The sequence below is a fragment of the Xenopus laevis genome, chromosome 3S (genome assembly GCF_017654675.1).
Source record: "Xenopus laevis strain J_2021 chromosome 3S, Xenopus_laevis_v10.1, whole genome shotgun sequence".
NCBI classification, from domain to species: domain Eukaryota; kingdom Metazoa; phylum Chordata; class Amphibia; order Anura; family Pipidae; genus Xenopus; species Xenopus laevis.
This window is the reverse complement of record NC_054376.1, coordinates 48929185-48941285: the sequence shown is the minus strand read 5'-3', so window position 1 is coordinate 48941285 and position 12101 is coordinate 48929185. Positions and strand designations below refer to the sequence as shown.

General features: G+C 36.6%; 1 protein-coding gene across 5 annotated transcripts in view; it reads right to left on the bottom strand.

The window, feature by feature from the left end:
• Nucleotides 1-2069: 2069 nt before the first annotated feature.
• bnc1.S (basonuclin 1 S homeolog) overlaps nt 2070-12101 on the bottom strand; it is a 57838-nt gene continuing 47806 nt past the window's right edge. For 4 of the 5 annotated variants that reach the window (XM_018255379.2, XM_018255384.2, XM_018255381.2 and 1 more), the window contains 4 exons: nt 9908-10010; nt 9564-9799; nt 6449-8319; nt 3537-5012 (listed from right to left, as the gene is read on the bottom strand). In XM_018255379.2, the coding sequence (XP_018110868.2) occupies nt 4331-5012; nt 6449-8319; nt 9564-9799; nt 9908-10010 (2892 nt within the window). In that variant the 3' untranslated portion in view covers nt 3537-4330. Of the gene's footprint in view, nt 2969-3536; nt 5013-6448; nt 8320-9563; nt 9800-9907; nt 10011-12101 lie in introns of those variants that run through there. The other variant, XM_018255380.2, reaches the window with a different exon arrangement.

Genomic DNA, 12101 nt, shown 5'->3' with positions numbered 1-12101 from the left:
GTCTGTCCGACTTTCTCCCAACCTTTCTGCTTTCAAGAGATCTCTTAAAGGAACAGTTCAGTGTGAAAATAAAAACTGGGTAAATAGATAGGCTGTGCAAAATAAAAAATGTTTGTAATATAGTTAGCCAAAAATGTAATATATAAAGGCTGGAGTGAACAGATGTCTAATAAAACAACCAGAATCAAACTTCCTGCTTTTCAGCTCTATAACTCCGAGTTAGTCAGCGACTTGAAGGGGGGCCACATGGTACATTTCTGTTCAGTGAGTTTGCAATTGATCCTCAGCATTCAGCTCAGATTCAAAAGCAACAGATATGACCCATGTGGCCCCCCTCAAGTCTCTGATTGGTTACTGCCTGGTAACCAGTCAGTGTAAACCAAGAGAGCTGAAAAGCAGGAAGTAGTGTTCTGACTGACATGTTATACATCAAATCACTCCAGCCTTTATACATTAAATTTTTGACTAACTAACTATATTAGAAACATTTTTTATTTTACACAGCCTGTCTATTTACCCAGTTTTTATTTTTACACTGAACTGTTCTTTTAAAACGCACTTATTTCGAGAAGCCTACCCTCACTCTGCTCAACTACCAAACGCAATACCACACAGTACCACATTTCTCACCCACTTAATTCGATCTTGCCCACTCCCACACCTTGTGTATTACTCCCTTGCCTTTAGAGTGTAAGCTCTTTTTGCATAGGGCCTTCCTCACCTTTTGTGCCTGTATTGATTGTGATGTATGTACAGGTAACTCCATATGTTTTATGTATATAATTCAGGTGATCTAGTTGTATAATCACATTTACTTTACAGCACAACGCAATATGTTGGCGCTATATAAATACATGCTAATAATAATAATAATAATATCCTACCTTCCTACTTATAAATCTAGACAGGCTGATGGCTGGACTGGCTACTATCATTCTAGCAGAAATGTTAACGTGATGTGCAGAGATTCTGCTGAAAAGAACTGCTTATATAAATATATATACATACACACACACACACACACATATATATACACACACACACACACACAACATGACAATTTCCAGTACAGTATGTGTATATATATATTTTTTTTTTTTTACAATGAAATATAAAATGGTAGAGGATAACGGTGTTGTGAGTTAAGTCATCATTTGTATAGAGCCATGTTCCATGGTTGGATCATGGTGCCATCAGGGTGAGCATTTCTCTGGCTGACCCCACACTATTTAGTCTCAGTGCTCTAGTAATGAAGCCAGCTGTTCCTGTAAAGCAGAGACAAACAGGGATGCTTAATGGTTGAATTACGCTCTTTTGGTTGGACCTGCCTCCTGCTATCACACAAGCGGTTGGCAGCACCAGCCGTAAAATCTTGTTTAATTTTCATGGGGAAAATGTTCCCAGGTGTTCACAGGATCATATCCAGCGTACCAAGCAACCTTACTCCTATGATCTGAATATAGCCATGCAGATGTTGCAATGAATAAAGTGATGGAGGCTTCCTTCTGAAATTCAAGCACATAATTTTGCCATGGATATGATTCTCTATAAAAAGAAAGCAATTACATGCAGCCGTAGCACATGTGCAGTTAGGGAACATAGCGCCACATATTCAGAGGTGAAAGAAATACCATGTCGCTCCCAACAGGCAGCGTTTTGGAAAGTTGAAATTGTTCAAGGCTTGCTGATATTTAACAGGCAGTGTTTTGGAAAGTTGAAGTTGTTCAAGGCTGGCTGATTATTTCTTTTCATACAGTTCTTTTGCAAAGTTCTTGGCTTTTTTGATAAATATGTTTACAGCTGTATTACACACACACCTCTCTCAAATGTAGATCTGGATTCACAGTGGATAGAATTATTTTCAGCACCACAATTTCATTAAATTCTTAATAAAACAGAGAAACACCAGAAATACTATTTTATATTAAAATTCTTCGCATAGGTTAGTGGGGTGCAGTATACAGTAGCTGTATTGCAAGTATATACAAAACACAATAATCTTAAAAAAAACAAACCTGAATACATTTTTTATTATAGGTTATGAAAATGAATGGAGCAGAACAGTACCGTCAATACAAATGTTTGTATTTTTATTAAGGAAAAGAAAATTCTTGGTACAAATGTTTTTTTTCAGATATTTGAGAAACAATGACACATTTCAGACAGCTTTGAAAACAAATTGTCACAATTAACGCAAATCCATTCTGATCTGATGGTTTGGGAACATAAAACAAAGAAAGATTTGGCCAAGATCAGGTGGTTGCCATATTTTAAGGAATCCCATTTAATACTATACAATATGCAGGCTTACACCATTGAGCATCATACAAAATAAGTTAAACAACAATAACTTGAGGCATTTCTTTTACACTAATTCAGTGTCTACAAATGAAATCTATTAGGTGTGCTTTCTTTCATACAGTACATGACAAGGTTTAATCCAGTCCTACTGGAAATATATTTTTTTCACATATGTTTCAAAAAGGAGCTTACAAAATAAATCAGCATGGTTATTTACAGAGGCATGCTTTTGGAAACTTTAGCTTCTTCCGATTTATCAACAACAACAAAAGATATTCGGAAAAAGAAAGAAATACAACTCAAATGAAAGTGGACAAAAGCATTTTAGTAAAAAACGTCCATAAGAAAAATATTAAGTGCATAGCATACGAGACAAAATAAATCTAAATTACAGTGAAAAGGTTTTACCACTTGGGGCACAAGTGAATTGGAATGCTGGCCCTCTCCAGTGCCCAATATTGTAAGTGACATACATATAACACTGTATCAAAACTGTACAAGACTGGTTCCTACTTACATAGAATAATATGTTCTACAAAATATCAGAGCGTTTCAGCTGGCACCTTGTCGTCAGTGGTTTGACCAGTTTTTCAGTAAAGGTAGTTCTTTGCACAGCCTCTACTTTGAAATGGATCACTATTTTGCTCTTTCAAAATCATGCTTTTCCCTGAAAATGAAAAACAGCGCATCGGAAAAGGGCAATTGAAGATGTGTCATTTTATTGGCAAGTTCTGTTAGTTTAGAGAAAATAAAGACTCGTGTGTGTGTATATATATATATATATATATATATATATATATATATATATTTCCGAGTGGAGCTCACCCTTAGTCCATGACTTAGTCCACGTTGTGGACAAATTATATAACCAACAAAAAAGTCTTTACCAACAAAAAGTTCTTTACCAACACGTAACAGCAAACATGTTTGCTGTTACCTGTTGGTAAAGAACTTTTTTATTTGCACAAAGTTGTCTTGACTTTTTTGTTGGTTTTATATATATATATATATATATATATATATATATATATATATATATATAATTCTCCAATGAGCACCCGCACTCTGAGGCAATATAGGATAAGGAGGGGTGCACGGTAATTTTAGCATACACCAATAGTTTCCAAACCAGCACTCCCTTTTGGTTAAAAAATGTAATCTTTATTGTTACATGGTATCTTATTCCAACGTTTCGATCCCTGTTGGGATCTTTTTCAAGGAAACAGTGTGTGTATATATGTATATGTATATGTATATATATATATATATATATATATATAAAACAGCAGATTACTGTAATGATGAGAAAATAAACTAATTTTTATTAGTTTAGGAGTGCGCTACTATTTTTCGTTTGTATCTACTATTTCCCAGGAGCAGCACCCGGGTGTAAGAGATGAATTGCCGAGAGGAGTGCGGATCACCGAGACTTATATATATATATATATATATATAAATAAAAGTTAAAAACATATTTTATTTATTAATTAATTTTAAAAGAACAGGCCAATGTATCGATTTCTGTTCAGTCTTGATAAAGGTCTTAAACGGAGACCGAAATGTTGGCCTGTTCATTTAAAATGAATTAATAAATAAAATATGTTTTTAACTTTTAAAGGCTCCCAATGTGCACCTGTCTATACTGGATAAACGGGAATATATCCCTTAATCATAGGCTAGCCATAGGGGTTAGCCTATGATTAAGGGATATATTCCCGAAACACGTTAGGCGGTTAACAGCAGTTATCCCAATAAACCCATCCAGAAGTGCCGTCTGTCTGTTGAGTTGTGAAATATAAATCCATATACCGGTAATTAAATATTTTATATTCATGACGCAAGGGACAGCTTTAATTATGGAATTGGGGATGCTGTGTGGTGCAATGTTAATTGTCATAGGGTTACTGTTGGGTTGATGCAGGTAAATTTAGATTTATAGAATGAACCCCGCTTGGAGACTTTACATCAAAAATAAACATTATTTTCCCTATGAGAGACTAATCAGCCCCTCTGGAACAAATACCTTTTTCTATTGCAAGATATTTGGGGATTCAGATAAGAGCCTGTGCAAATTAGGGTTTTGGCTATGTCTGTTTCGACTGCGTACAGATGAGAACATGGTGTTGCATCCTTCTACTTTACATTTATGCATTTGCCGCAAATGGACAGTTTTATAATGAGCTCTAAATGTTCCTTTGTTACTGTATGTTTTTTGGCAGATATGGCAGGTTATTGGCATACTAGTTGGTATGCTTGAAAAACTCTGGTGAACTCTATTAGTCAAGTAAATATTCTGGTAGAGCTCTTCCTGTGTAATGAAGCTCAATCCTTCACAGCTTTCATCACTATCCTCCACTGGTATGTTACCTTCTTCACTACCTCCATCGGAGTCCCAGGAGGAATGGGAACTGCTGCCGGACCGAATGCTGGAAGCAGTGCTTAAGTCCAACACAACATTGTCATTCACAGGCTCTGTCCCAAAGCTGTCCAAACAAGGCTCTCTGATCTTGCTCATGGGATAAACCAGGCTCCCTGTTCTGTTCATGCCTTTGAAGATTACAGATGTCTGTCCAGGATTTTTTAGTGGAGGGTCCTGATAACAATCCTTAATAGTATTCTTTAGAAGATAGGGTATATTGTATGGTAAACTTTGTACCTCATGTGCTTCTTTAGTCAACAGTTTCTGATGAAGGTTTAAATTTGAACTGTGTCTGAAAAACAGAATAAATAAGATTTAAACGTCAGTGTGATAATAGCAAACCTTTACACATGCTGAATTTTGAATGGTCCTTTTTATATCCGAGCAGCTAAAGATACACATTATGATCTAAGAAAGGATTCACTACAATACCCAAAATTAAGAATGACAATATGACCATAAAAATATGTTTCTCTGGAGAGGGAGACTCCCTTCCCATTGAATCTGGCCCATAGTGTTAGAATAGTGTCTATTGTACCAATCGATATAATAGACTCTTGAAGGCACTGGGGCTGTAGGATATAAGGTATAGTAGGGAGAGCTGGTGCCTTTGGTAAGGCGAGATTTTGCCTATAGTAGCAGCAGGGTAATAGTTTCTGGGAAGGGACTGTGGAATAGCAGGTATAGTAAGGAGAGATGGTGCCTATAGTAGCAGTGGGGATAAAAGCCACTGACAAGGGACCGTGGCTGTGAAATAGCCGGTATAGTAGGAAGGGATGGTGCCTCTAGTAGCAGTGAGGATAATAGAATCTGGGAACGGACTGTGGCTGTGGGATAGCAGGTATAGTAGAAAGAGATGGTTCCCATAGTAGCAGTGGGATAATAGTTTCTGAAAATTGACTTTGGCTTGGGATAGTAGGTATAGTAGGGAGAGAGAGGTTGCCTAAAGTAGCAGTTTGATAGTTTCTGGGAAAGGACTGTGGCAGTGCCAGGACAATAGCGAAATGAGGGTGATTAAGTGGGAATTGGGTGGGTACAGATGAGAAATTTAGTGTTTCCAGGGTAAGCTGAATTGGGGTTTGGGGGCAGAACATGTGGTGTAATCATGGAATAATTAGTAATATGGGTCTCTGGTTTTAGTGGTAGCTTACAAATCAGCATATTTTATGTCATTTTTTGGGTTTTCAACAGTTCGAAACATCCACAACTACCAGCACCCTGACAGAGAACAGCTAGAGACCGACAGAGCATTTATGCTCTATCTATGCTTCCATTAGATAATATTACAAAACCATTCACATTACAAAATACACCAATTATATGGTTCAGTGGTAGGCGGATATTGACTTGCATTTATTAGCATAGTACAGATAGAAGACTAACTAGGACATGTAATCAAAAGGGCAAGGTTTGCCTAGATCTCATAACCTACGACACTAGTATTTGCTTTCAAGCAAACAACCAGTAAATGTTATGTCCTAATTTACCTATGGGTAACTAGATCTGTAGCAAATGTTGCATGTTACATTACCTAGTCTTAAGTACTGTAAATTATAGTTCACAATAAAAATCTTTGGAAAAACTTACACTATCAAGTAACTGATAAGACTTATTTTAATGACAAAACAAAGAGTCTGTTGCCATCATTTACATCTGATAATACACCAGCACAATATACACAAAAAAGGTTTCTTATTGTACTATACACAGACATAATTCAGTATTTACCTGTCTCTGCTCCTCCGAGACGGGAAAGCAGCATGGCAGCCCTCTATCGTACATAAATGCATTTCCTTTGGGTGCACATTTTTGTAATGCATTTTCACACTGTAAGGGTTTTTAAAGGCCTTTTTACATATCTCACAATGAAAGCGCTTTTCGTCTTTAGGAATTTGGAAGTGCTGTTCGCCAGCATCAAAGTCAGAAGTCTTGTTAGGAGTTGAACTGTAAAGTTCCCCACTCACAGAGTAGTTTTGGAATTCAACACCGCCTTCAGAATCTGTATGTTTTGACTGCTCTTTATTGTACAGTTTGGGTTCAGCCAGCTGCTGTGAAACATTAAAGTTGTGCTCGTTTTTGTTTTCACTTAAATCTATATTTAAAGCATAGTCTTGGTTATGGTTATTTTCTTTTTCCGAGGGTTGGAACTCATTCTCAGAATCAGAAGAAGCACTGTTGTAATTATTATCCATCACAGACTGATAATGCTGATCTTCAGAGTCATTTGATTTATATGAATCCAAAAACATGTTGTCTCTTTGTATCCCCCCAGAAATATCTATCTCTTGATTTTTATCACAATTTTCAAAGGTGTCGTTGCTTGTTTCATGTATAGGGTTGTCCTCTTCAGAACTAGCTTCTTCTAGGTTTCCTTGTGGTGCATCAATGTACTCTTTCTGGATTTTGATGGGCATGCTGGATTTTCGAGATTTCTTTTTGGGCATTGTATCTGAGAGAAAGTCATCAGAAATAATTTTGTCTGAGATAGACTCAGAAATGACAGGAAGAGGGGGTAGTATTCCAGGAGTATTGGCAAGTTCAGCAGATGTTGCAGGACTTCGATAGAAGGGCAGAACTGGTTGGACAGTTTTCAGATTGGGAAAGAGCACACATGATTGTCCAACACTGGGGAGAACAGACTGCAATTTTGTATCAGGAGCAGTACTGGCATAGTTATTACCTGATCTGCTATCCAAGTTACAAGATTTAGGTGTAAGTCTTTTAGAATCGGCAGATATAATTAGTCCATTCCTTAAATCCTTGTCTCTGTTATTTCTGTTCATTGGCATATGCAGCCTTGGGTTGGGATTAGAACTATGGCGGTTCCGACTTCTTAGGGAGCTGAAGACCATATTACATCCCACAATTGTACACCGGTGTTTTATCTTCAGATGGACAGCGTTGTAATGAATCTTTAATGTGCCTTTATCATAAAAGGTCTTTTCACAAGCAGTGCAAAAAACACGACCCTTCCTAGGCCCATTGATATTTATTTCTGTGGGATTATTTTTACTCTCTGGAGAGACTGGAGAAATATCATAGTTCATATTGTTATGTGAGCTTGCATCGCTTAAAGGGCTATCATCTTCTATTTTGGGGGCACCATCTCGAGTACTCATGTTGGAGTCATTTTCCAGATGAAATGTTGCAGAACTAGAAGTCAAGTAGCTGCTGTCCAAGAATGATATTTGGGAATCATTTTTGCAATCTTTTGATCTGTCTTGGTTTCTTTCAGACATTGGTCTTTCTGGCGGTGATCCTATAAGTGGAGGTGGAACAGGACTGAAAAACTGAAATGGTAATGTGAAAGCCATATTGTTAATCATGTTCTCAAAGGGATGAATGGCTGAGGGAGACACCTTCTCCAGTGGGGAAGGTAAAATAGGACTGCCCCTTGGGTTGCTGCTTTCAATAAATGCTCGAATGTCAGAATTGGTTCTAGTACTGGGCACAAGTACAGAATAACCTTCTTTTTCATGGATTGCCATGAGCTCCACAATAGATTTTGTTTCGCCAAAACGGAGGAACTGCTGCAGTGTAGCTAGCTCTTCTTCAACAGTCATAATAGACCAGTGATCTAGAACTTTTCCAGAGGCATCCTGCAGCAGATGAAAAGACAGGTTGACACAATCGAAGTAAAAACATTTCCCCCAAACAATTCAATAACAAACAGTTTCCATCAACTAACTGCAACATTTATATTGTCAAAAGCTTTTTGTTTAGCAACTAAATTAGTTCAAGTTCTCTCCATCTAAACAAATATATATATTTATATATATTAAAAGTAGATTATATTATTATTAAAAGCAGTTATAACTCAAGTTCATTTTTTTCATTGCACGGATTGCACATTTAATAATCTTCCAGGTAACATATTGATCTATTGCCAGTACTCACAAAGCACAAACTGTAATTACACTTGAGCTTTGGAGTTCTATCAAACTCTGACCATTGTCTTGTCTAACTTTTCCCAATAACTACAATAAATATTTTATCACAGGACATGTATTTGATAGTCTGCGGAGATTTTTCTCAGTACATGAAAGAGTTTCAAGTACAATGAAGAATGTATCGTAATTTTTTTATGCTGTAGAAGTTCAGGGTAATAGATTCCATATTTTTAATCCCAATACTAAAAGGTAAGATTATCCACTATTGATTAGTGTCATGAAATAAAAAATCACACCGGTGCTTTGCATATAATTGTAATTGTTGAAAACAACAAGACCAGAAGTGCCAAAGAGCACCATAATTGTGGTTGTTTAACTCTGTAACTAATTCCTATGTGTTTGGTTGCAGCCCAACAATACAAAGGGGTTTGCTTGCTTAACTTTTTTTTTATAAAAATATAGCAAGAATCCCAGTCATAAAGCTTTAGAGATGTGCTGCTTTAGGAGAAAGGGGAAGAAAACATATCCATGTGATAACACTTTTCTCTGTAAAAGGAAGGCAAAAACATAACTACAATTGGTCTCAGTAATTAATTTCTAGTATTGTACTTTTTTTTTCTCTACAGACCCCTTGCAATTTGTGTCCCAGACATTCAAAGAACTGCCTAGTTGCTAGAGTAAGGGCCAACAACTAGAGACTAGTTTCAGCTCCAAATTGGAGAGCAGAACAGCAAAATGAATAATTCCTAATTTACCAATAAAAACATTGACTATCCATTAAGAAAATTAAAAAAAAAAAAAGAAAATTAAAAAAAAAAAAAAAAAAGGATTTGCACACTTCTACGGTTACCAAACATTGCTCTATGGGAACAAAAATCAGAGTGAATATGCTGAGGGATGAGCTGATTCTTGGCTGTAAATGCCCCCTATGTGGAAAATATATACATAAGTACCTGCAATACATAACCACGAATATAATCCTGGAGGGTCCAGTCAAGTGAGTGCAGAATCTGCAAGACCTCTTCTTGCTTGATGACACTGAAAAGGCGATCTAGCAGAATCTTCAGACGGATTGGAATGGCTTGTGTCCCGTAGAGAATGAGGCTGCCGATATCAAACACTGCGCTGGACTGAACGATTTCTACTTGGCTGGCGGGATAGAAGTGTGGGATCCGTAATTTGCTAAGTGCTAAAATAAACAAAGTATAAAACATGGATGAGAGATATTACAACACAATGCAGTCGTCAAAATAGTGAAACTTGATATGACATAGAAGAAAAAATAAAAAAAACATACCATGTGCAACCCATCCGTGCCTGCACTGCTCACACAGACGATGGTTTATTTTGCCAGGTTTAAAACCAAGGCAGATGCAGTTTACCAAGGTGCACCTTATGGTCTGTAAAATAAATCCAAAAGAAGAATGCTTAATGCAGACACATGCTGTACACAATGCATAATGTACATTAGGCAAGAAATGATAAACTACTGATTTGTCCAGGTGTGGGGGAGTGGGAATATTGAAAATAAACTGCACCGTTGGGTTTAGTACTTTCCAACATCCTAAAATGCCGGTGGAGAATATGCCAAAGCCGTCATGAAAGTTGATTGAAATTTCAATGTGTATGTGTTCATCATTAAGAAACAACTACATGTACTCTAAGTTAATTTGATGAATTGCCTTTAAACACAGAACATTTCAACAAACTCCATTGCCGAGATTCATTGCTTTTAAGTGCAGTCATAATCACTTTACATTTGGTAATGGTATTATATTTCTCCATCCAGTTCATTCATATGGTTACCGTATGTGCTCATGGATAAGCACCAATCTGGTAGCAGCCATGTAACACATCTAGTGTAAACCAAGTCTGGCATTTTACAGTTTGCACAGCAAAAGAGTACATATGTCAAGCATTTGAACAGGGGATGAGCTTGCAGAACTGCAGACAGCAACTGGCACACTACCATTATCACCCATGAGCCAGGCAGAATCTGTCACTATATAGTGTTACTATTGATATAGTATTAATTTAAAATTACAGATGGGCCACTGTTGTTGCACTACTGCCATGAAATGGAGTCTGCATTGACTTACCCTACTGGCACATAATTTGATGTAAAAATGGTTAAATCACAATACCAAAAAATGTTTTAGGGCATTAACTACACTGTATCTTTGGCAATTAGCATAGTATTATTATGGGGAAATGGGACACTGCCTCACAAGTGAACAATACATGATATATTCACACACAAAATACACGCTTTGTAATTTATTTGTGATTTTTCCCAAGCTGAAGACCAAGTTACCAGATATTTTTAGAAAACCCACCTTGAAGCACTGCACCAACTGCATCTGATTTTAAAAGCAATGCATTTAAGAAACTTGCATGCCCCTGATTTATAAAATAATCTGATGACTTTATTTAGACACGGGGAGGCACATTTATTGAAGGTCGAGTTAGGAATTAATGTGCATTTTCTATTAAATTTGATTTTACTCAAATGTCAAGAAGGCTACTAACAGCGTAAAAATGGTCACTGGACCTCTCCCATTGAGATTTTACGTGAACTCTGCAGGTTTTAGGTGGTGAATAGTCTAATTTAAGTTCTTAAAGGGCAAGAGTATGATAAATCTTGAAATTGGAATTAAAACTGAAATCGAGTTTAGATAATTTACAATTCGAATTTGAGAGTTTTGACCATAAAATTTTTTTAGAATTTTCAATTCAACCCTTAATAAATCCACTCCTTATTGAACTATAGCTTCCAGAGCATCATGCTGCAGTTTGAAATTTGCTGCTCTGGACAGTGGATGAGGGACTTTGCAGTTGTTATATATGTTACTAATCTATATTATACACCCCAAGGTTTACACCCCAACCTCTACAAAAGAAGCCCATTAAACCTGTGCTCATAATGGAAAGGGATAAGAGGAGAAATACAATATCCAACAAAAAAGGATGGTCAATTAGACTACTAGCAAACAATAAGGCACTTTTCATAATTCTGATTTCAGGGAGTACACCAAATCACTGCATTTTATATACAAGAAATGCAAGTTGTTATGAATGATTATTTACGGACTGCTGTAGAAATAGGCAGTAGTTACTGTCTAACAAAATCATTTTATAAAAGAGAAGGTAAAGAAAAGCACATTTTTGCATGTTCCAATGTGCACATTTTGTTTATATTGCTTTGTAGTACAATACCACGATAAATCAAAGATTGAAAATAAAGCAGATATACTGTATGTGTTCCCTACAGGGGGTGATGTTATAAACTGATATCCAACCCATCTGTGGACTAGCATTCCTGTGGCACTTTGCAGATACAGGAAATTAGAAAGGTTTATAAATCATATGAACAATGAAATGTGTAGTGATGTTAGGGCTGGTAATGGAGAGTATTTTGCACGTTAGTTAGCATTACGTCAAGGTCTAACATGTCTCCATGAACCATGGTTCAGGATCCTTAGGGAATGCTC